General features: G+C 52.8%; 9 protein-coding genes across 9 annotated transcripts; 4 read left to right on the plus strand and 5 right to left on the minus strand.

Moving 5' to 3' along the window:
* Positions 1–433: 433 nt before the first annotated feature.
* On the plus strand, positions 434–853 carry M409DRAFT_22482 (uncharacterized protein; the record flags this gene model as incomplete). The annotated part of the gene is made up of 2 exons (XM_033806354.1): positions 434–700; positions 773–853. The coding sequence occupies 2 exons, from the start codon at positions 434–436 to the stop codon at positions 851–853; spliced, it is 348 nt and encodes a 115-aa protein (XP_033667935.1).
* Positions 854–1086: 233 nt separating this feature from the next.
* M409DRAFT_66137 (uncharacterized protein) lies at positions 1087–3459 on the minus strand (the record flags this gene model as incomplete). Its single annotated transcript, XM_033816805.1, has 1 exon — positions 1087–3459. One exon carries the CDS (start codon positions 3457–3459, stop codon positions 1087–1089), a length of 2373 nt encoding a protein of 790 aa, XP_033667936.1.
* A 999-nt stretch (positions 3460–4458) lies between these two features.
* M409DRAFT_54262 (uncharacterized protein) lies at positions 4459–5946 on the plus strand (the record flags this gene model as incomplete). Its single annotated transcript, XM_033812654.1, has 3 exons — positions 4459–4516; positions 4768–5811; positions 5867–5946. The coding sequence occupies 3 exons, from the start codon at positions 4459–4461 to the stop codon at positions 5944–5946; spliced, it is 1182 nt and encodes a 393-aa protein (XP_033667937.1).
* A 250-nt stretch (positions 5947–6196) lies between these two features.
* M409DRAFT_22485 (uncharacterized protein) lies at positions 6197–7704 on the minus strand (the record flags this gene model as incomplete). The annotated part of the gene is made up of 2 exons (XM_033806355.1): positions 6197–7327; positions 7381–7704. The coding sequence occupies 2 exons, from the start codon at positions 7702–7704 to the stop codon at positions 6197–6199; spliced, it is 1455 nt and encodes a 484-aa protein (XP_033667938.1).
* A 347-nt stretch (positions 7705–8051) lies between these two features.
* Positions 8052–9043, plus strand: M409DRAFT_66139 (uncharacterized protein; the record flags this gene model as incomplete). The annotated part of the gene is made up of 3 exons (XM_033816806.1): positions 8052–8096; positions 8154–8754; positions 8802–9043. 3 exons carry the CDS (start codon positions 8052–8054, stop codon positions 9041–9043), a joined length of 888 nt encoding a protein of 295 aa, XP_033667939.1.
* Positions 9044–10172: 1129 nt separating this feature from the next.
* On the minus strand, positions 10173–11591 carry M409DRAFT_66140 (uncharacterized protein; the record flags this gene model as incomplete). Its single annotated transcript, XM_033816807.1, has 1 exon — positions 10173–11591. One exon carries the CDS (start codon positions 11589–11591, stop codon positions 10173–10175), a length of 1419 nt encoding a protein of 472 aa, XP_033667940.1.
* A 1658-nt stretch (positions 11592–13249) lies between these two features.
* On the minus strand, positions 13250–14339 carry M409DRAFT_54266 (uncharacterized protein; the record flags this gene model as incomplete). The annotated part of the gene is made up of 2 exons (XM_033812655.1): positions 13250–14165; positions 14221–14339. The coding sequence occupies 2 exons, from the start codon at positions 14337–14339 to the stop codon at positions 13250–13252; spliced, it is 1035 nt and encodes a 344-aa protein (XP_033667941.1).
* A 1016-nt stretch (positions 14340–15355) lies between these two features.
* On the minus strand, positions 15356–16372 carry M409DRAFT_54267 (uncharacterized protein; the record flags this gene model as incomplete). The annotated part of the gene is made up of 1 exon (XM_033812656.1): positions 15356–16372. One exon carries the CDS (start codon positions 16370–16372, stop codon positions 15356–15358), a length of 1017 nt encoding a protein of 338 aa, XP_033667942.1.
* Positions 16373–17432: 1060 nt separating this feature from the next.
* Positions 17433–19738, plus strand: M409DRAFT_54268 (uncharacterized protein; the record flags this gene model as incomplete). The annotated part of the gene is made up of 4 exons (XM_033812657.1): positions 17433–18281; positions 18405–19203; positions 19327–19509; positions 19656–19738. 4 exons carry the CDS (start codon positions 17433–17435, stop codon positions 19736–19738), a joined length of 1914 nt encoding a protein of 637 aa, XP_033667943.1.
* Between the last annotated feature and the right edge of the window lie 684 nt (positions 19739–20422).

Here is a 20422-nt window from a genome sequence, read left to right on the forward strand (position 1 = left end):
TGCAGCCAAAGTCGATGCTGGAGGCACACTGTCCCCGTTCATATGGACGCCATTCACGCCGGCAGTCTTGCGAGCCATCGTCCCGACTCGTCTCCCATGTCGATATCTCCAGTCGAGGTCGCTTCCGAATCCCAGTCGCTTTCGTCTCCAATTTGGTGAGAGTTCGGTATTGGTTCAACCACTCTGCGGCAGTGGTCTTGTGCAGTCTTCCTGGGAACTACTTCTCGTCACAACTTCGATGTTTGCAAACTAGAAAAGTAGATGTGTTGAAGATCAGAAGGCACTCACAAACCCGAACGCGTCCAAAAGATGCAGTCGCGCCCGCCCCACATCGCCCAAACTCTAAATCCACCACACTCTCACACTATCACCTCACAACCACCTCTACCACTCCCCTAAACAACCCACCACCCCTCCCCGCCAGCGCCTCACAATGGCCGTCTTCCCCTCCAAAAAATACCGCTCCACCACGGCCTCCTCAACCCTCCCCGCCCGGTATCGCGCCGCCCTCGCCCGGCACCCCTTCGCGCTCTTCGGCCTGCCTTTCATCGCAACCATGCTCTTAGGATCCTTCTTCCTGACCCCCGCGACCGCTTTGCGATATGAGCGCTACGATCGCAAGGTGCGGCAGTTGACCAAGGAGGAGGAGTTGGGGATTGGGAAAGATCGCAGGAAGGTGGATTTGAGGGAGGAGTATTATGTGAGTATATCTTCACGGATATTGGTGTACAAGGGGGGACGTGGATGGATCGCTGATTTGGTGTGAATGCAGAAACTGGCGGCGAAGGATCTGGATAACTGGGAGCAGAAGCGGGTTAAGAGATTACCTGGTGAACATGACGGGATCTTGTGATGGATTCATGAGCTGGACACGCTTGGAATGATGGAAAGAGACTTAGCGAAGGCGTCACGGTGTCAAAACGTGTTTTCATGACAGGGCATTATAAGGTTGAGAGTCTCATCATCGTGGACTTCTATCAACAACAACAACCGAACCTCCGCTCGACTCGACAATCCGTCTTTCCAAACACCACCAACGCCAAACTCGCACGCTCTAATCTCTACTCATCGCTCATGATGTACCATCTACTTGCTACTGCCATTGGTCAAGGCCGGGCTGCCTGGGCTTCCTGGAATGGCAGACCGACTTGCCTTGGGACGGCCACTGAGAGTGTCAACGACGTTAACGAGAGACATCCAGAACTCATCCTTGGGACGACGGTCCTTCCAATCCGTTTCTTCCCGCTCAATCTTCTCCATGGGGCTGAACTTGACTCTGGCACCACGAATACCGATGACCGCGGCGGACATTGGGTCCTTGGCAATCTCATCCTTGGATTTGCCGTACATGGTCTCCAAATATTGAAGAGACTTGACACCGAAACGAACAGCACGTACACGGTCCATAGGGGAAGGAATTCCTCCCTGCTGAACGTGACCTGGAACGGCGAATCTCGAATCGAACTTGCCGCCGCTCTCCTCCTTGATACAGTCCGCGATGAACTCAGTAGTGTAGACGCTGCTGGCTTTCTCGTTTCGCAGGATGATCTTGCCGGATCGAGTGTGGCCCCTGTCCTTTGCGAATTGGTCCTTGAGGAACTTGATGTCCTCGACAAGCATATTCAAGTGGATGCCTTCTTCAGGTGTGTACACTGCGAGGGCGCCAATGGACAGACCAGCGATGGTAGCGATGTACCCAGAGGCACCACCTTGCGTCTCAACCACAAAGACTCTTCGGCGAGAGGCAGATGCGGATTGCTTGATGGCGTCGCAGTAGTCGATGAGGGCGTTCAAGCAGGTGTCGGAGCCGATGGAGAACTCAGTACCGGGGACGTTGTTGGAGACGGTGGCTGGCAAGCAGACCATGGGGATCTTGAAGGCATCGTACTGGTCTCGTGCTTTTCGCAGCTCAGAGACGGAGGTGAAAGCCTCGAAACCACCCACGACGAACAGAGCGTCAATCTTGTACTTCTCAAAGCAGTATGCAGTTGTCTTGAAGTCTTCAGATGGCAGACCACGGTTGGTGCCGATCTCAGAACCTCCCTTTGAAGCCCACTGCTCTGCGTCAAGCCACGTGATCTCCCTAACCGAGCCGAGGGGCTCATCATCGTGGTGACGGCAGAGTCCTGGGAAGCCGTTATGCAGTGCAATTGGAGTGTGGCCTTTGGTCAGGCAGTATGCAACAGCGGCGCGAGTAGCTGCATTCATGCCACCTGCTGGTGCACCAACATGGATGATACCAACGCGCATGCGCTTCTCTGCTGGGAGGAGCAGGTCTGTTTTGTCCGTAGCAGTTGTGATGTTGAAGGCTTGCAAGAACTCTTCAAACTCTGCATCTCTGCCCTTCATAGCCGCCGCGAAGTCTTTCTTCTCGATGTTGGCTGCCACCTCTTTCGTCAATTTGATCGCCTCCATAAGGTCCTTGCGCACGATCTTGTTCTCCACAATGCAAATGACGGGCGAGGGAGTCTCGGGTGTGGAGTCGAGCACTGCCTTCACAGCTTCGACACCCTGAAGAGTGGCAAGCATACGATCGTAGGCGCAGGGTGGGCCACCGCGCTGGACGTGACCGAGAGTGGTGACTCTGGTGTCAAGGCCGACCTTGTTTGTTAGCAGATCCTTGACCATGGTGGGGGAAATGTGGTTGAGATTCCGGTCGTGGGCACCTTCAGCGACAATGACGATTGTCTTTCGCTTGCCCAACTCGCGGTGCTTGCGGACGATCGAGCACATCTCAGATTCCCAGTTCTCTGAAGGTGGGTTCTCCGGGCAGAAGACGAAATCGGCTCCGCAGCTAACACCAGCCATGAGGGCAAGCCAGCCGCAGTGTCGGCCCATGACTTCGACGACGAAAGCACGCTGGTGGGAGAAGGCAGTCGAGTCGATGTAGTCGATCGCTTGACAGATTCGCTGCAGGGAGCTGTAACATCCAATGGTAGCGTCGGTGCTGCTGAGATCGTTGTCGATCGAGCCCACCAAGCCGACGATGTTCAGATGTCTGTATGGCTTCACTCCCTCTTCTGTCCGCTTTCCAGACGATACGAGCTCGTCCAAGAGACTCGGCCACTCTGCTCTGAACTTGTCTGCTCCCGTCAACGAACCGTCACCACCACAGATGACCAGTGCGTCAATTCCTCGCTCGATCATGTTGTTCGCGGCGGTCAAGCGTCCCGGTCTCTCCATGAACGCCTTGCATCTCGCCGTTCCAATAAGTGTGCCTCCCTCTGAGATCCAACCCCGTACGTCTTCCCACTGCATCTCTTTGATCATGTCACCGCCGTCTACCAGACCCTGATACCCTTCGTAGATTGCATATGATACACACCCCGAGGCCAGCGTCTGCCTCACTACAGCTCGCACAGCTGCACTCATTCCGGGCGAGTCACCTCCAGAGGTCATGACCGCAATTCGCTTCTGACCGGCTGGCATGGCGGGCGGGCTGAGAGTGATTTGCGCCATGGTCGCAGATTTTCGGTGAGAGGAGAGGTGAGAGAAGGTGGTTGAGAGAGCGTGTGCTCAGAGATCGAGTAGATCGTGATTTTGAGAAGATGAGATCCGAGTTGCGTATGAGAGAGGGCTGGTAGGTAAGTTTTCTCTGCGCTCTCACAAAAGCGCCCCACGCTGTGAAGTCACCGTAGCCACTATTTTGTTTTCAATCGATAACGGCGTCTTCTCGGTTGAATTGCCAGTGACGAGGTGTGCTGGAGTTGGTTGGTTTCTGCAGCGATCTGTGATTTTGTTAGGTATGGTGAAAGTATTGAGCAGCTGCTAGCATGCCCGGCAAGGCGCTAGGTTGTGATAAGAAGGAAAAGCAGAGAACTCACCATCAAAAGCCTCAAAGACTCGGCGGAGTTCACGAGCCAACGTCACAGCCCGAAGGTCAGAGCTCTCGGACGATCCCGAAACCCTAATGATGACTAGCGCGGCGGGATAGGTGAAGGTTGAGGAGCTGGAAAGGGAAAAGGCGATTTCAGTTGAGGTCCGGCGGGCAACGTTCATTAAATATCACCAACGACTTCCACCTTGGCGATGAGGTCGTTGTGAAAGCCAAGATGTAAAATGTAACAGCACCAGTCCGCCAAGCCGGGCGTCTCATCTCGTCTCCCAGTGCGACTCGGATGCGGCTACCAACCCGCCCGTGAGTCCAGAACTTCCCACCTCACACCACCCGTGTGTTCGGTATTCGTGGGGAGTCAGCAGTATCCAGCAGCGAAATCTCCACGACGCAGAAATTGCCCGGACGATGACGGAATGGTGATTAAGGCATAAGACGCATTACCACGAGCCGGATAGGCCGTGGATCTTATATATTCTAAGTTCAAGCCGAAGAAATTCGCAAGAAATGCCATGGCGAAGTCTATATATTCGGGGACGGGCTTGTGCTGTGGAGCAGAAGTTAGTAAGTTATTCGTGGCCTTCTCTATAGGTCAAGGTCACAGCACCCCGATCTGGATGAACATGGCTGTTAGTCGACACAGGAGGCAACCTAGAGCAATAGGCATGCCAGCGAGTAGCAGTATGTCCCATGCCTGGGAGATGGGGTGATAACACATGTTGTTACACAAACTCAAGCAACACCTCAGATCCCCATACCAAGCTTCTGGGAGGTGGCATCGTTGAAAGAAGGCCAAGGACGCTAATACAAGGCCTTTGTTCTCGAGAGACAACTAGTGGCACTCCAAGGGCTACATATACGCAGACACTGCCCGAGTGAGACTGTCTCTGCCCACTTGCTCCATTCGCCTACTCCTTAGAGACTTTCAACAGCAACCTGCCTCGGAAATCTCAAACTACTAGCCCGATACTGTCTCAAGAAGCAGGCTTCCGAGACTCAACCACCTCAAGACCGCAACATGTCGCAGCAGGCTGCCACAACTCACCTGTCCCGCTCTGCTAGGTCCAATGTCCACACAGCGACTCTCATTCGAGACCTCACCTGCGACGCCCTCCTGGCAGGCTCACCTAACGCGAACGTTCCAGAGCCCCCGAATCTGCCGTACGATCATATGGCAACGTGGATGCAACAACAAGATGTAGGTGCCATTGCTCAGTTCGTGGCCACTCAGAATACCCTCACTCCACTGGAAGCCCATGATTTCGAGTCTGAGGTTCCTCCTGCTCAACGACGATCACGAACCCCGTCTCCCTTTGCGCTGTCTCCGATCATTCCGTGCAATGCACAAGCGACTGCTCCCAGGGTCGACGAACGAGGAATCAAGACTGTTCCAAAGGACGACTCAACCGAAATCATGATCGATGACGAGTCCACTGCAGCATTGAGTAGCAGCCCTCCTTCACTCCACTCTGCCTCCTCCTCTAGTCCATCTTCGCCAACAGTATTGACCCCAGCAACAACATCATCAGAAGACTCCCCACCACCAACACCACCCCTCTCAATCCGCCACATCGCCTTCACAACCAACGGACAGACCGCCATCCCTAACCCAGGCCCAACCCTACGCACATACCCAGCATCCCCAACCCCCTCCATTGCCACAACGGCATCAACACCGCCTCCATCAATCACAGACATCATCCTAGTCTCTCAAGGAAGGGTAGCACAGGAAAGACATCGTCAGTCAGGCGTCCACAACGTCCCGGAATCACCCTCCCTTCCTAGTTGCACAACTCCGGCTTCAGCCCCTTCGACGCCAGCGGAGTCCATCAGACAGGTGCACTTCACTGGGGAGGGCGTGGAAGTCGGTCGGAGCTCTGGGGTTTCATTAGGCTTAGGGATCCACCAAATTCCTGACACGCCTTGTACTCCTACCAATGATACGGGTGATCGAGCGAGCTCGCAGGAAGGGACAGGTAAGTCAAATCGGGTTTCTGAAGCGTTCGCTAAGGTGAGGTCGTCATTTCGCAGTCGAAACGGGGGTGACAAAGGGTTTGTGGTACGAAGGAGGTAGAAGAGGTGAGTCTGTCGCTTGGGGAGTTCGATGGTAGGTGGGATAATTTCAGTGGCTTGGTTTCAAGGTATTCGAGACTTTCTTCATGCGTACTTTTTCGTACTTTCAAGGAGGAGCACTCATCCATAGAGCGTTCCTCTCACATCTCAGCCCGTAACTGCTAAACGCCTTGCTATGCACTGCCATGCACGGTCATCTCCATGCTTTCATATCATCCATAGCCCCATTGAACGCCGGTCCTTCCCCATGTAAGACTGGAGTTCCTGCTTACTAGGCGGATCGCATCTCTAATACGTCCTCGCCAAGTTTCGTAGGTACCAATCGACCAACCTCCGGCCAGTCTTCGTCTCGGATACGTGAATCAAATCACCCTCCATGGCGTAGTCGAGATCGTTCGAGTTCACCACGTCACCCTCCAGAAGACCGCCCTCGGAGTGTCTGACTTGGCGGCTGCGCTGCTTGTTGACAAGAAGCCAGCTGCGGAGAGTATCCGCATCGACTTCGAGGAAACCTGCCAGCTTCGTCAAGTCCATGGTGGTGTAGAGCTTGAGGTAGCTGCGCACGGTGGGCGAGAACATGTTGGTCTTGACTTCGTTCATGAAGATGGTGAGGTGATGCTCGATCGGGTCGGGGTTGAGGTGTGGGTTGTCGAAGTCGGGTGGAGTTGGGGAGATGAATTTCGGGCAGGCGGTGCGGAAGAGCTCCTCAAAGATAGGGAGTGCTTCTGGTCCGCCACGTTGCATGCGTGTGAGCTGCTCGCCGTACTTCTCACGCAGAGCAGTATGGATGGTGTCGTCGAGGCGAGTGGGGTAGAAGGCGACACAGATGGCTACAAGAGCGTACATCTGGTCGTTCTTCTTGCTGATGCTGTCGTATTGCGCGCCCTTCTGGAAGTTCTTGGTGCGGGAGACGTAGATGAGAATATGGTTGAAGGCACGCAGGGCATCGGCGTAGCGGTGCATCATCATGTACGAAAAGCCAATGTAGTAGTAGGTCGTAAAGTTGGCGGCCATGACACGGGCGAACATGGCCTTCTTGTTGAGCTCGATGTCGTCGAGGGTCTTGAGGGCGAGGCTGAAGTCACCCAACAAGCAGTGTACTCGTAGCAGACCGATGATGGAGAAGTATCCCAGCATCTGGTACAGACTTCTGTTGCCATATTCGCCAGCGTAGGGAGCCGGATCTTCACCCCTCTTCCGCGCTGCTAGTTGCTCGCTGATTTGTGACCTCTGGATGAGCGAGTAAAGGACGTTGAGGACTGAGTAGCAACCCCAAGTGTTCGGATTCTCGCGAAGTACGGCGACTTCGTCTTCGCTGATGTTCGAGTTTGGTGGTTGGAAAGCAGCTTTTTGGCGGAAGGCGCAGAAGGAGTTGAATTGGTAGATGAATTCGTCGATGACATCCCATGCCCAGTAGTACTGTCCCCAATATTAGCACTTGTCTTACCGCCTCCATCACTGTCTGTCCTTACCGAAGGCACCTCGATATCCACCGGTCCGTCGCTGTTCAGGATGAAGTGGAAAAGATTACAGTAGCTGTCGTAGCTCTGGATCTTGTTCTCGATCGATGCGCCGTATTCGAGTGGTGTCGCCGCTGCCTGCAACTGAGCCCCCAAGTCTTGTGTGCCACCTCCAAGCGATTGTGCCCGGTCGAGGGCATAGTCGTCCATGCCATTCTCGTAGCCCACCTGCTCGCGGTAGTCGTTGGCGAGCGCCTCCTCCTCAACGTCCGAGTCGTCGTCGATGGGCCGCTCGGGCTGGCCCTGTTGGAACCCTTGGCCTTGTCGCACACTCATGTTGGCGGTGTGGCGGAAGTGGTGGTGGATGCGACGGTGGTGGTCGTGTCGTCGGCGGCGAGGTTCAAATTGCGGCGCCCACCAAAAATCCGCGAAACTCTTGGCGCCGGCTTCCAAGTTGAAGGTGGGGCGAGCACGAGACGTCCGACTTCACCACAAAGATCGTCACATGTCATCTTTGCCTCGCATTGACTGCTGTCCTCATCGAAACAATTGCAAAAACCTGGTAATACTCGAATAACTCAAAACAACCGCGCTCTCACAGTCCCAATCCCACACAAGACCACTTACGGCGAGTCCATCTCAGAGAATAGAAAGGGATACCATACTGTAAAAACGAGATCATCATGGCTCCGGTATATCGAGTAGCCGTCATTCAAATGTGGCCAAAGGTTGTCCTAAATCACAAGCAATCATAGCAGTACTACATTGACTAAACTCATCACAAGCCCATGGCCATGGAACGAAATTTCAACGTCGCCGCAGACTTCGTCCGAGCAGCAGCGAAGCAAGGTGCCGAACTTGCAGTCCTGCCCGAATACCACCTTCTCAACTGGTACCCTCACGATCCCGGATTCAAGGATGCTTGCGCACATTGGAAGACTTATCTGGACAAGTATCTGGCCCTTGCGAACGAGTGCAGCATCAACATTGTCCCTGGTACTCTGGTCGAGCTCCACGATGCAGGCACGAAGGACGAAAGATTGCTCAATGTTGCTTACTTCATCACGGATCGGGGTGAGATTGCTGGCAAGTACGTAAAGAAGAACCTCTGGGGAGACATTGAGCGATTACACCTCACTTCCAGCTCTGATGATCCTCATCCTGTGTTCGACACTCCGCTGGGAAAGGTTGGTATGCTCATCTGCTGGGATCTCGCATTTCCCGAGGCTTTCAGGGAGATGATCTCCCAGGGCGCCAAGATCATTATCATACCGACTTTCTGGACGTTGACGGATTGCTCGAAGGCCGGCCTTGCGATTAACCCTGTATCTGAAGGGCTGTTCTTGGACAGCATGCTAACAGCAAGAGCTTTTGAGAACACTTGCGGTATGTATGAACTCTATCATGCTACTTCGATGCTGACAGATTCCCAGCCATCGTCTTCGCAAACGCGGGTGGTCCACCAGGCAAAGGCTACGCAGGTCTATCACAAGTGTGCGTACCGTATGCGGGAGCTTTGACCAGACTCGGCAGTGCCGCAGAGGGCATGGCCGTGGTGGATCTGGATATGCAAATCGTGGAAGACGCCGAGGAGAACTATCAAGTGCGATCGGACCTCGCCAGGAGTGACTGGCACTACGAATACCGACATAATAAGTCAGATACCAAGCTATGATCAATTCAGAATTTTGAATCGTCGACACCGAGAACACTCTCACACTTGCGAAGACCATTGCATTCAGCTGTACTCACTTCGAACCGCCCGCCCTATCCAAACAGCCAGCAAATCTCAAATTTGACCTGGCAGCCACTCTCGCAAACAAAGACAAACAACTCACACATCACAGTTTCTCTCACCCTGCTCTGCCCTCACTCGTCCTCCACCTGTCTCCAAATTCTACAAGTCTCCCAAGTAGCACCCTACAATGGCGGTACATCCCTCACAATTTTCCGCTCAACCCACCTAACCGCTCTGCCAAACCTACACTTCCATTTCGCGCTCCTGCTGTACGGCAGCATCCACCGCTCGCCGCAAGGAAGATCTGCAGACCACGAAATGATATCGCGGCGTCCGCGTGGGGCTGGTCGAGATAAAGATGTTGAATGAGGAGGATGCATGCGCGGGGGGTGATGAGTTCCTGGGATGGCGAGGCCTGGAAGCTGGGGCTGGGATGCTTGAGCTGGAGGGTCGGCGGTCATGTTTGGTGCTGGGTAAGGGTGTTCGGGTGATTGTTGGTCGATGATGGTGAAAGCGTCGCAGGTGGGCTCAATCTGCATTTTGAGGGTGCTGGTTGCTGCGGTGACGGGTTTGCAGTTGGGGGTTGTGATGGAAGGTGCGAAAGGGTGTCGAGACCAGCTCGACGGTATAACTTGAAACTGGGCCTCTGGTGCTGCGAAGGGGTTGCGAGACCAGCTCGAACGTGCAAGATCGTTCGCAAGTGAGCGTCGACTGGGTGTTGGCGAGGCTGCAGACTAGGGAGTGCTACTCAAGAGTTCCGAGACCAGCTTGAACTTCAGCAGAGCTTGTGACTGGGATTGGTGTTGAGCAGAAGAAGGAGAGCAGTTTGAAGTCGAAGACGTAGGGGAGGTTGATGATAGTGAGTGAGACTTGTCTTTGGGCAAGACCAGTGTCAACATATACTGACTCTGGTCATGTCTACAACGCTAGAGGGTGTTTCATGTCCTGAAACACACAAAGAGCAAACGACAATGGGATTCGACTAGTCGTGTGGTGGTTTGCAGGTGATATGGAGGATGGCGAGGTAGATGTATGTCTCTGTGTAACCTGAGGTCCTTGCCCTGCGCTAGAACCGAGAGTCCATCTCATCCAGATCTTGCATTTCTTCATCATCACTCTCATCCTCATGCCTGTGTACTTCCTCTTCCTCCTCGTCATCACTACTGCCCTCCTCCTGGACAACATCCGCCACCCGATCCCCATCCGTCAACCTTGCCCTGCTCAGTCCTATCGCAAGGTCCTTCGCCTCCTCAGGCGTGATGCCCAACTGCCTCGCCTGCTCCGGCGTCAGCTCCACAATCTGCGGTGCGAATTCCCCCGTCTCGTCATCTTCGTCGTATGCCGTGCTCTCCATCTGTACCTGCTCTCCGTCTTCCAGCTCAAGTACCCCTGAGCGAGTGAAAGTGCCGCCGAATTGCCAGCCGTGCTCTTGTCGAAGGTAGTCTTCCAAGTCATCCAGCTCATCGACAACATCAGCTATGCCAGTGCCAGTCATTCCCTCCAAGCCCTTTCGAAATCGCACAAGCAGGCTCTTGAGAAGTGATCCTCCCTCATCTGCAAGATCGATCAGACCACCCTCTGCATCCTTGCAATGCTGAAGCTGTAGTCTCAGAGCAGCAATAGCTTTGATGAAGAAGTCAGACTGTTCCGAGACAGCGGCTTTGCACGTGAAGATGAGCGTCAGAATCCGCTTCCACTGTTCGAGACAGGAGAAGTTGTTGATGGTGAGGATCATGAGAAAGCAGAATTGCAGCTCTCCAATCAGCTCTTCGACGTCTTGATCATCACAGTGTTCCCGAGCCAGGTGCTCGAGGGCCCACGAGCGATCCTGGGCTGCATCGGTGCGCTCTCGTCCAGTGGCGCCCTCTCTCCATGTTTGCTTGAGGTCGATGGGTAGTAGGCGCAGTTCCTTGTCGGCTTGAAGTTCCTCCTTGTCTTGCTCATCCAGACCTGGAATGTCTTCCAGATCTCGCCTGGCAGAACTCGCAGATGTGAGGTGCCAGTGATTCGAATCTCCTACCGTAATCGTGGACAGCAGCGCCTCGCTGATGGCGGAAGTCAGACTCGGCCAGTCGTGGACTTCTTCTTCCTCATTTTCATCCTTATCCGCCTCAGATGCTTTGCTCTTCGACGTCGTTTGTCGGTATGGCGTCAACCCCTCCCTCCAGATGCTTCCCAAATTCGCTCGCCACCTCAATCGCTCTGCCTCATCCGTCTCTGCCTCAAGCGTCTCCGTCGCAGCATTCCACCTCGCGATAAAGAGTGGATTGCCATCGGATGCGCTCTTGCTAGGTATCCGAAACCATAGGCCATGTCGCTCTGAAAATGCGGTGCTGGTGCCTGCGAAGGCGAAGTGAAAGCCGGATGGTAAGTCCTTGACGCCGCGAAAGCGAGGCGTGACGGTGAAAGACAGGAGGTCGATACCGCCCAGAGCGGACGCGGGTAAGTCGAGAAGGAGAAGCGCTGGAGTGTTTGCCGACTCCATGTTTGATGTCGTTGTCGAAATGGTGCTTGTTTTTGAAATTTCTCCGTTTAGGAAGGAGCGATTTTTGACCTCACCTCTTGACTTCTTGTGACCACCACGCCAACCCTACACAATATGTTTTTCGACTCCCTCGCTATACCCCGGATCTCTCAAGATACCATTCCTACGGCTTGTTGGAAATTTCTCCTATCGCTGAGAGGCCAGAATACTCCCGCGACGCCCTTGGAAAGCCCTTTGTGAGGCAACGCCTCGTCGAAGAACCCAATTAAAATTGCTCTGATGTATGCTCCGGGTCGACCGAATGGATTCCAAGCTTTTCTTATTACTTCTGGCTTGAACTCGATGGGAGTGCAGGTGTGCTGGGCCGTGTAAGAACGCTTGGTCGTGGAGCTCAGCCAGCGGAGTTACCCCCAAAAATTTCGATCTCCTTCTGATGCACGCCTGATCAATAGTCAGTTGCTACAAGACGGCACTTAAAATTTACGACATTCCTGGCCCCTTCTACCATGTCCAAAGGCCCCCTAGCAAGTCACTCAGCGCCGAGAAGAAAATGGCATGCCTCTGAATTGGAACCACCCCAAAAAAACAAAGCCGTTGCATCTACCCAGCAACCATTCAAGGAACCGTTTAAGAGCTCCGAGAATGGCAAAAGTTGAGCGTGCAAACGCCTCGACCCTTATCCTCTTCAAAAAGATGGACGCTGTGGGAATTGAACCCTTTCGAGACATTAGTAACTAATATCTCAACCATTTGCAAGAGGATTAAACCCACCACGACCTTTCACAAATCACCTGATTTGATGCGAAGCGACTGATATTTCAATTAGTCGTTGGCCAGGAGCGATTTACAAGCCACATTCACATACAAATCATACCCCTAGACCAAGCGCCCAATACATGTTGGACAGAAGCCCCGGCTGGAGTCATATCATGCCCGTGATTGGTGGAGGCCCAGACATTGTTGTATCAATACCTTAATCCTCACATCCGAGGCCTTCCGAAGCTATACGCCCTCCGAATTCCTTGGTCAGCCCACTCTTGCAATCAACTCCATCTTTTTGCTACACGGCAAGACGTTACGGCACGGAAATGCAGAGGTGTCGTCGTGATCAAAGTCAGATCATCGCAACGTCGCCCCTCCTGATACCCTCAGCACACGACCAGTTCTTTGACATACCGGAAAATGCTCCGACGAGAAAGAGATGAAATACGCTTGGGAAGGCTTTGGCATGGCCTATAGGAAAGAGCTGTGGATAGAAATGATGAAGTAACAAATAGTAGAGATGTCGAGAATAGATGATACAATCTGCGGACGCATATATGTACCGAAGAAGGTGACGGCGTCAAGTGCCCCTGAACCTTCGTTCCATTGGTATCAGTATCGCAAGGAATAGTGACAGGTCGAAGTTGGAAACCCCCGTTTCGATGCTGTTGTAGTGACAGCGATTAGTGCTTGGCGGAAAGACCAGCAAACAAAGCAGGCACAATTCCGACGCGGACAGCTGCATTGAATATGCAGCCTGAGCGCAATGAGGCTGCTCGGAATGTTGCACATCATTAGAAGAGGGACTGACAAAATACAGGTGGAAACGATCGCTATTCTCGCTATGCTACCGACAGACCAAAGACAAAGACTTTCAAACCAAATCATCTCAAGCTCTACTCATCCTGAATCTTCACAATCACCTTACGACCATCGCCCTTGTGCTTCCAAGCCTTGATGGCGTCCTCGAAGCCACCAGTTCCGATCTCCTCATAGTCCTGAGTCTTGACCCTGCCACTAGCAAGCAGATCCTGGATGATCGGGTTGTACTTGATGGCCGCCTCGTTGATCGGCTTCGCATCCTCGGTATCTTGACCCAGGCGACCCAGATGGATCTCATACGTCTTTCCACCCTCAAAATCAGGGACACCACTCCAGTCATTGGTCGTGGCGAAGAGCTTTGTACTTGCCGATGAGTTCTTGAAGACTTCTCTGGCGATCTTTGGGTCGTCGGAGGATGTGGCATCGTAGATGAGGCCGATGTTGCCGCCTGTTGCTTCTTGGACAGCCTTGAGCTGGTCTTCGATTGAGTCTCCGTAATTGAAGACTGCGTTCGCACCGAGGCCCTTGACCTTGTCGAAATTTCTAGGCGAGGAGGAGGCGATGACGTTGTACCCAGCTGCTCGAGCGAGTTGCAGCCCAGCGCTCCCGACACTGCCAGAGCCGCCGAGGATCAGAACCCACTCATTGCGGTCGGCAGGTGCAGCCTTGGGGTCTGGGACCGCCAGTTTCAACCCCTCAAACAGACCCAGAGCAGAAGTCTGAAGAGCGGAACCGGACGTCGAAGCCTGAGCAAATGTGATGTTCGAAGGCTTGCGCATCGTAGCAAACGCATCCATCAAGAAGTATTCGTTGCCAGTGGCATATCGGATGTCTCCTGGACGAGTGCAGCCAAAGACGTGGTCTCCAGCCTTGAAGCCGTGCTTCTTCGCGGCATTTTTACCCGCGTCGACGACGATGCCTGCAGCATCGCAGCCAAGACCGACTGGCCAGGATTGGACGAGGAGACCCATCATTGGGATCATTGTATCACTACGACAAAGTCAGCGTTGCCTCAAGCCGACGAATACGACAGTTCAATACTCACACTGGATTCATCGCCGCATAGATGGACTTGGCCAAGATCTGATCTGGTCCTGGCTTTGGGACATCGATGTTCCCAACCTTGGGCTCAGCGCCCTGCTTCTCGAAGACGACTCCCTTCATGGTACTGCTTGGTCTCGATGTATGATGTTTGTTTGGATGCAAGAGCTGACTGAGGACAGACTTTGCAGACTTCATGTGATTGAATTGATCGATTGCTGTTGTTGAGCAAGAACAAATCTCGAGGTCTGCCCGCCTCTATTTATCTTTTGGCTCTCGCCATGGCTTATTCATGGTCTACCATCTCTGCAACCCATCAAGTGTACCAAACACCTACAACTCGGCAGCAGAATAGGCTCTCGGATTCGCTAACTTGACGTATGCGGCTAGATCCATTTGCAATCCGAAGGATGCTTGCAAAGCAGACGCTTTGGAGCTACTGCAGGTCTACTTGTCCTTCCGACTGCTTGGCATCTTAGGCTTGCCTGAAGTGTGCAAGAGGCGAGATCAGTATCGCAAGAATGACGCCTTCGTCGAGATCGTCGAGCAAGCGAAACTGTTGTGCCGCTCGGGTGTTGGAGCCAAAAGCAGCTCTATCGATGGTGTTGTGCCGTAGCGCGCGAACTGGACCATTCTGCGCTTTCGCGAAGAGAGCAAGGTCAGGCCACCCAACCACTACACAGTGATGCCAAGCTGTCACAACAGATATGCATGTCCAAGAACGCCCTCCAAGCCACGCTGACTCAACGATGAATCAGTAGCCCAATCCCTCTGAGCTAGCTTAAGATCGAACTCCGCTGCAATCACGAACTCGTTACACAACGTCCGCAAAATCGCCGTCGAACCGGAACAACAATCTGTCCTTGTGGCAAGAGTTGATCATGGTGTTTAGTGGTCTTCATGATGCTATCGGACGAAAAATGGACATAGACTAAACGAGGTGTCGATCACTTTGATAATCTGGATTCCGAGGATTCGGGGAACTTTTGATGCCTCAGGCATCAAGCCAATCATTCATCTATCGGATCAACGTTTAGCCGAACGTCTTCTTCGCTATAAAAGAGTACTGCCTCCAGGCTCCACCATCCAGGTAGGTATCTAAAAAGACACAATGGATAGCTTTATATAAGAGTTTCTTTCTACTTACTCGAAATATCTGCCCTCCATCCCTTGAAGAAGTATTCGATCTCACTGGTCCAGATGTCCCTTGACTGCTCTTCTCCAACCCACAGACATTGCAAAACATCATATCTATACAAGATGCCAAAACACGCCTTCAGATACTCTCTAAGAGTAAATTGAGTCTCGACAGACTCCTCTGCTAATGGGTCAATCACCTCGAGCTTGTCAAGATCTTTCCACTCTGCAAGACGCTCCGTCGTTATCCCAAGTATCTGCCAAAAATGCCAATGGATCAGGTTCTGAGCAGGAAAATCGAAATCCGCCAAGGCGTTCGACGCCCAATTTCTGAAGCTCTGCAACTCACACATATGAACTTGAACGTCTGTTCCTGACCTGGCTCGGATCGCTTCGAGGAGGTTGATCATCAGATAAATCTGCAACGTCACTTCCTGCACTTTCTGCACGCCAACAGAGTGGCCCCAGTGTAGAGAGTTAAGGTCTTGCAAGGGCACTTCCGGATGTTTCGCTAGACGTAACACAGCGGCGAAAGCTTCTTGCCCGAGTTTGTTGCTTGTTGTGCCTCTACCTGTGGGAGATACTGCAGAAACAGTTATCAAGGCCTTCACGGCGTCTGCGAGATCAGCGTCCGCCGTTGTGTATCCAGAGGAATCATGAGTCTTTGCTCGATCAATCCAGTACTGCAAGCTTTGGTGAGGTGTATCGAGTGGGTTGTGTCGTAGCGAGTTGGTACTGTGCGGTGCCAGGTTGAAGAGTAATTCTGGAAGCTCGCAGACTTTTGACGAGAAAAGCTGGTCACTCTGCTGCTCAGAAAGTGGTGTTATCTTATTGGACTCTGTGACGCCAAACTCGTGAATCTTGTCGGCCAGGACTCTGCAGAAATGACGCAGGCTTTCCGCGTCGATTGATTCGCGTGCGAAGACATTTGTTTCGCGAGGGGTGTATCGTGTGTTGTCTCGCACAATGGCGAAGTTGTTTGCTGCTGCGTTCCATGGGATAGCATGGTCGAGATGCATGGCTGCTAGATGGTTGAGTGATCGGGGGATCGTTCACACCAACGAAATTCTTCGTAGCGTTGATGTAACACCGGGGCTGTGCAGGACCTACTTATCGTACTACACAGCCTTGATGTCTTGGGAAGCTTATTGGCGTCTAAGAGAGGGTACTTGATGCCGAGAATGAGCCATGGATAGTGACCGTTGAATAGTTGTTCTGGGGAGATTATAGCTTGTGCCTCGCAAAACATGGTCGACAAAGTTGGGGACGTAGGCCAAGATGCCTGGTGATGGAAGACAAAGCAAGGTTTATCAGCATGGTGATTTTGAGCGATGTGCATACTTGCTAGTAGGTGATCTGAACCAGTATCTACAATTCGAATCTGAACTGCTTCTTTTTCTCGTCAATGTTCGCCAAATCTGCCACCGCCTTCAACTCTTCAAGTTGCCCTTCAAGCTTGGCCCTGATTAGTTCGACTGCCTGCACACTGAGTGGCCGACGCAGCGGCACATTTTCGCGGCGAGAGGCGACGTGGTACATCGTCTTGACAACATGTTGCAGTAACAGGAGACATGGCCGGATATTAGGGCACTGAGGTAGACACGTGTATGGAAGGATTGGGCGCTCGGGCCACTCCGGCAACAGCCGACATCCGCATTACCCGCCAGGCTAATTTCACCATCCCCTTGCCCTTCTTCTGCTTTCAAACCTTCCCCATGGACACCTTTCCGAATGTTCTCTCTCTTGCGCTGTTCGCAGGCGTGGCACATTGTCACTGACACTCTCTTCACCGGCGAGCTGCGCTGTTTAGTCTCTCGAAAGAAACAAGGCATGACGAAGCAGACTGAAGGAGCCCCCACAAGGCTCCTTTCAGCAATGGATATACTGACAGTCATGTTCTTGAAAGATGGACATTCTTCTGCGTCTGTTCACGCTGGATAGTATGAAATTTGTCTTTGGCGAACATGATAAGGCCTATTGTATTTGTTCAGTCAAAGCTGGATAAGAACTCATAAGGCCATCGAAAGCCCAGAACAGGACCCCTCGCCTTTGGGAACGATCAGACACGTCCACTTGACTATGCGGTTCCCCCTCCGCGGAGACAAGTCCGAAGCAGAGTCCTGGACATTCTTGCGATCACTTTGGGGTAGACAGGAACTTCGCGGAACAGTCTGCTGCGAGTGTCGCGAGGCGATTGATATTGACAAGGCGTTTGCACGCACGTTCAGCCTTGTTGATAAGATCAGGGGCAAATCACCCGCTCTTCCATGTGCAAAAGAGGTAGAAGCACCCCAAGTGCAGCGCACCATACAGATCTTCCACCGACATCTGGAGTGTCTTTACAAGACCACGCCATTCGTGGCCATCTCCCACGTCTGGGGGCGACCAATTGCCAAGCTCCAACACAAGCGCAAGCAGAGTGATGTGTCCACAGTCGAAGTCGAAACCCTTGTGCGGAGTCTTCCTGCACAGATTGCTGTTGCTTTGGAAGATGGGTTGCCTGCTGGAGAGAAGCCGTTCGAAATATGGCACGACTACATTTCTGTGCCGCAGTGGTCAAACAAGGTGAAGACGGCAATCATCCTCAAGATCTCTGAGCTTATCAAGCGGGCGAAGATGACCGTGGTCTATCTCAATGATGTCGATCCCTCTGCTTTCGACGCCATGCGCTCGGGTGCATCCAAAGAGGAGCGTTGCCGGGGCATCGGTCAAATCTGCGATGCGGAATGGTACAGTCGAATGTGGACGACAATGGAGCACACGGAGAGCGCCAACATGATGGTCTTAGCCAAAGGATTCAGGCCCGTCGCGCCGGATGGATTTGGTCGTGCGCTGATTGAGGAGCTCAAAGACCGTTGGCGAGACGAGTCGAGGGCCCATGGCAGCGGTCGGGAGCTGGAAGAGATTGTCTGGGCCAACAAAGGTTTGGTGCGTCAAATTGAAGGGCAGATAGACCCTTCTCTATGGAGACCGTCTCTGCTTCAGTCAACGGGAACGGGTCTTGACACGTCATTGTGAGATACATGCTGACCGCTCTGCCCTTCTCTTCAGGTGCCATGGACCTTGGGCACAATCGACTCGATTCGCTCCGGTGCATTGGCAGGCAGGCGACCAAATTTTGGCCATGTTCATGGAGATCTTTCATGGAGAAGAGTGACCGTGCCGAAAGACTTTTTCTATGCCTTTGAGGGTATGCTCAAGACTGGATACCAGCTCGGGACGGCGATTGAGCGCAATCCAAAAGACGTAATGCATGGGATGGCAATGCGTGCGATCCTTTCAGGCGACCTTAGCCCTCTCTTCATGGTTCCTGCTCATGCTAAGACAGGATTCCATCTGGGCAGGGGCTATGTCGATCACAACACTTGGGGCCTGGACGCCGAAGACAAACCGCATGAATGCACAACGATCAAGCCAGGCACCGGCCCACGACAAGTCGTGGTGTCGGCCGAGGAGGTTGGAGTGTTCTGGTACGCCAGGCGCTTCCATTGGGTCGGCCATACCCTAGGTGCTTCTATCAGGATGGCCCTGGATGCTTCTGGTCTGGACGTCGACGCCTACGTGGATACACATGGGGTACGTCTGTACGGACAAAACAGAGACGCTATCCAGATGCGCCTCGCCCAGGATGGCCGACGCAGTCAACTTCGGGAGCAGCTTTGCCAATTCTACGACAACATCGAAGGACCCCACAACGGTCCTATCGTAGATCGAATTGCCGATTTGATCGACTTGTCCAATACGTCGCTCGGAGGAGCATATGGAGTAGCAGCAACACCCATCGGTACCCTTGAATACCATGGAAACACCCTTCACCATGGAAAGGCAGGTGCCATTGTAGGAATGAAATGTATGTCAGCAGGAAGATTTGAGGGTTCCAAGGTTCTTTCTCGGAGAATTGCTCAGTGTGGATGCTCTGGCTATCCAATTGAGTAGATGCTGCTGTGTGAATTCTGCTAACTTCTCTCGCTAGGCATGAAGTGTCAGCGCATATTCTTATTGCGCATACTTTTGTATCAGCCAATCTCGACATTACTAGGCGTAAAAGCTTACCGCATACCGGGCCTGAAGTATCGATACTCGCATGCAGGAGGTATGGGAATATTGTTGATAAGACATAAGATTGTGGGACGGTTCGTTTGGGGAACACCGACATGTGAGTGAGACCGAAGGGTGGAGGCTCTGCCGATTGAACGCAGTTTATGCTCTCGATAGCCATACTGGCAGTCTCAGAAGAGGAATCCCCGGAGGGCATGCCAATCACTTCAAGACGTATGCTAACCCTCCTACTCTTTGCTTCAGGTGCTTGCCCAAAGATGACGGAGATCGAGGTCGCCATAGACGACCTGCCTATGCCGAGACCCAACAACAGCAGATATAAATAGAGTGTGTGATCACAATCCACATTCTCACGCTCTCTGCACGATGTCTTTTCATAGGCGACTAATCCTACACCTTCGACGGGCCGACACTTTCTTAAAGGTATGTCTCGGGGAGTTGACAACATGGGCTGATGGATGCCTGATACTGTGGGTTCAAGGCCTCATTCCAAATTATCGCAATCCATCTTGGTGCATGCATTCGCTTACATCCTTGCCTTATCTCGAAGATGCGGACTTCTTACCAAGCTGGAAATATCTCTCGATGAGGGCCTAGTCGTCTCCGATGGATGGCCCTCAACGGATTTGCATGATTGTGCATCTCTCGGGGCCTTCCAATATCCCATACGGACTGGGCGTCTTCTTCTACAAATCTGTCGACGAGACATGACCAGGTCCGAGTCCATTACATGGACGGCAAGAATCCTGGCAAACGGAGCTCATGTGATGTTCAGCGATCCATCAAAGTCGAATAAAGAATTTGAAATTCAACCTAGCGAGTCCAACGTGCTGCACGGCAAATCACCTATTTCAAATACCCAGCAATTGCAACATCCCATTCACCCGAGATCGCAACACTCCATTGGCAAGTCGTGATCACACAACGTCATACGGTCTAGGCCCACTGTAGCTACATCATTGGCGAGAGCTATCGATAGCTCTTGGGTCAGGGACAGTTGAAGAAAGACT

Source organism: Zasmidium cellare (assembly GCF_010093935.1).
Source record: "Zasmidium cellare ATCC 36951 unplaced genomic scaffold M409scaffold_16, whole genome shotgun sequence".
Classification (NCBI taxonomy): Eukaryota; Fungi; Ascomycota; class Dothideomycetes; order Mycosphaerellales; family Mycosphaerellaceae; genus Zasmidium; species Zasmidium cellare.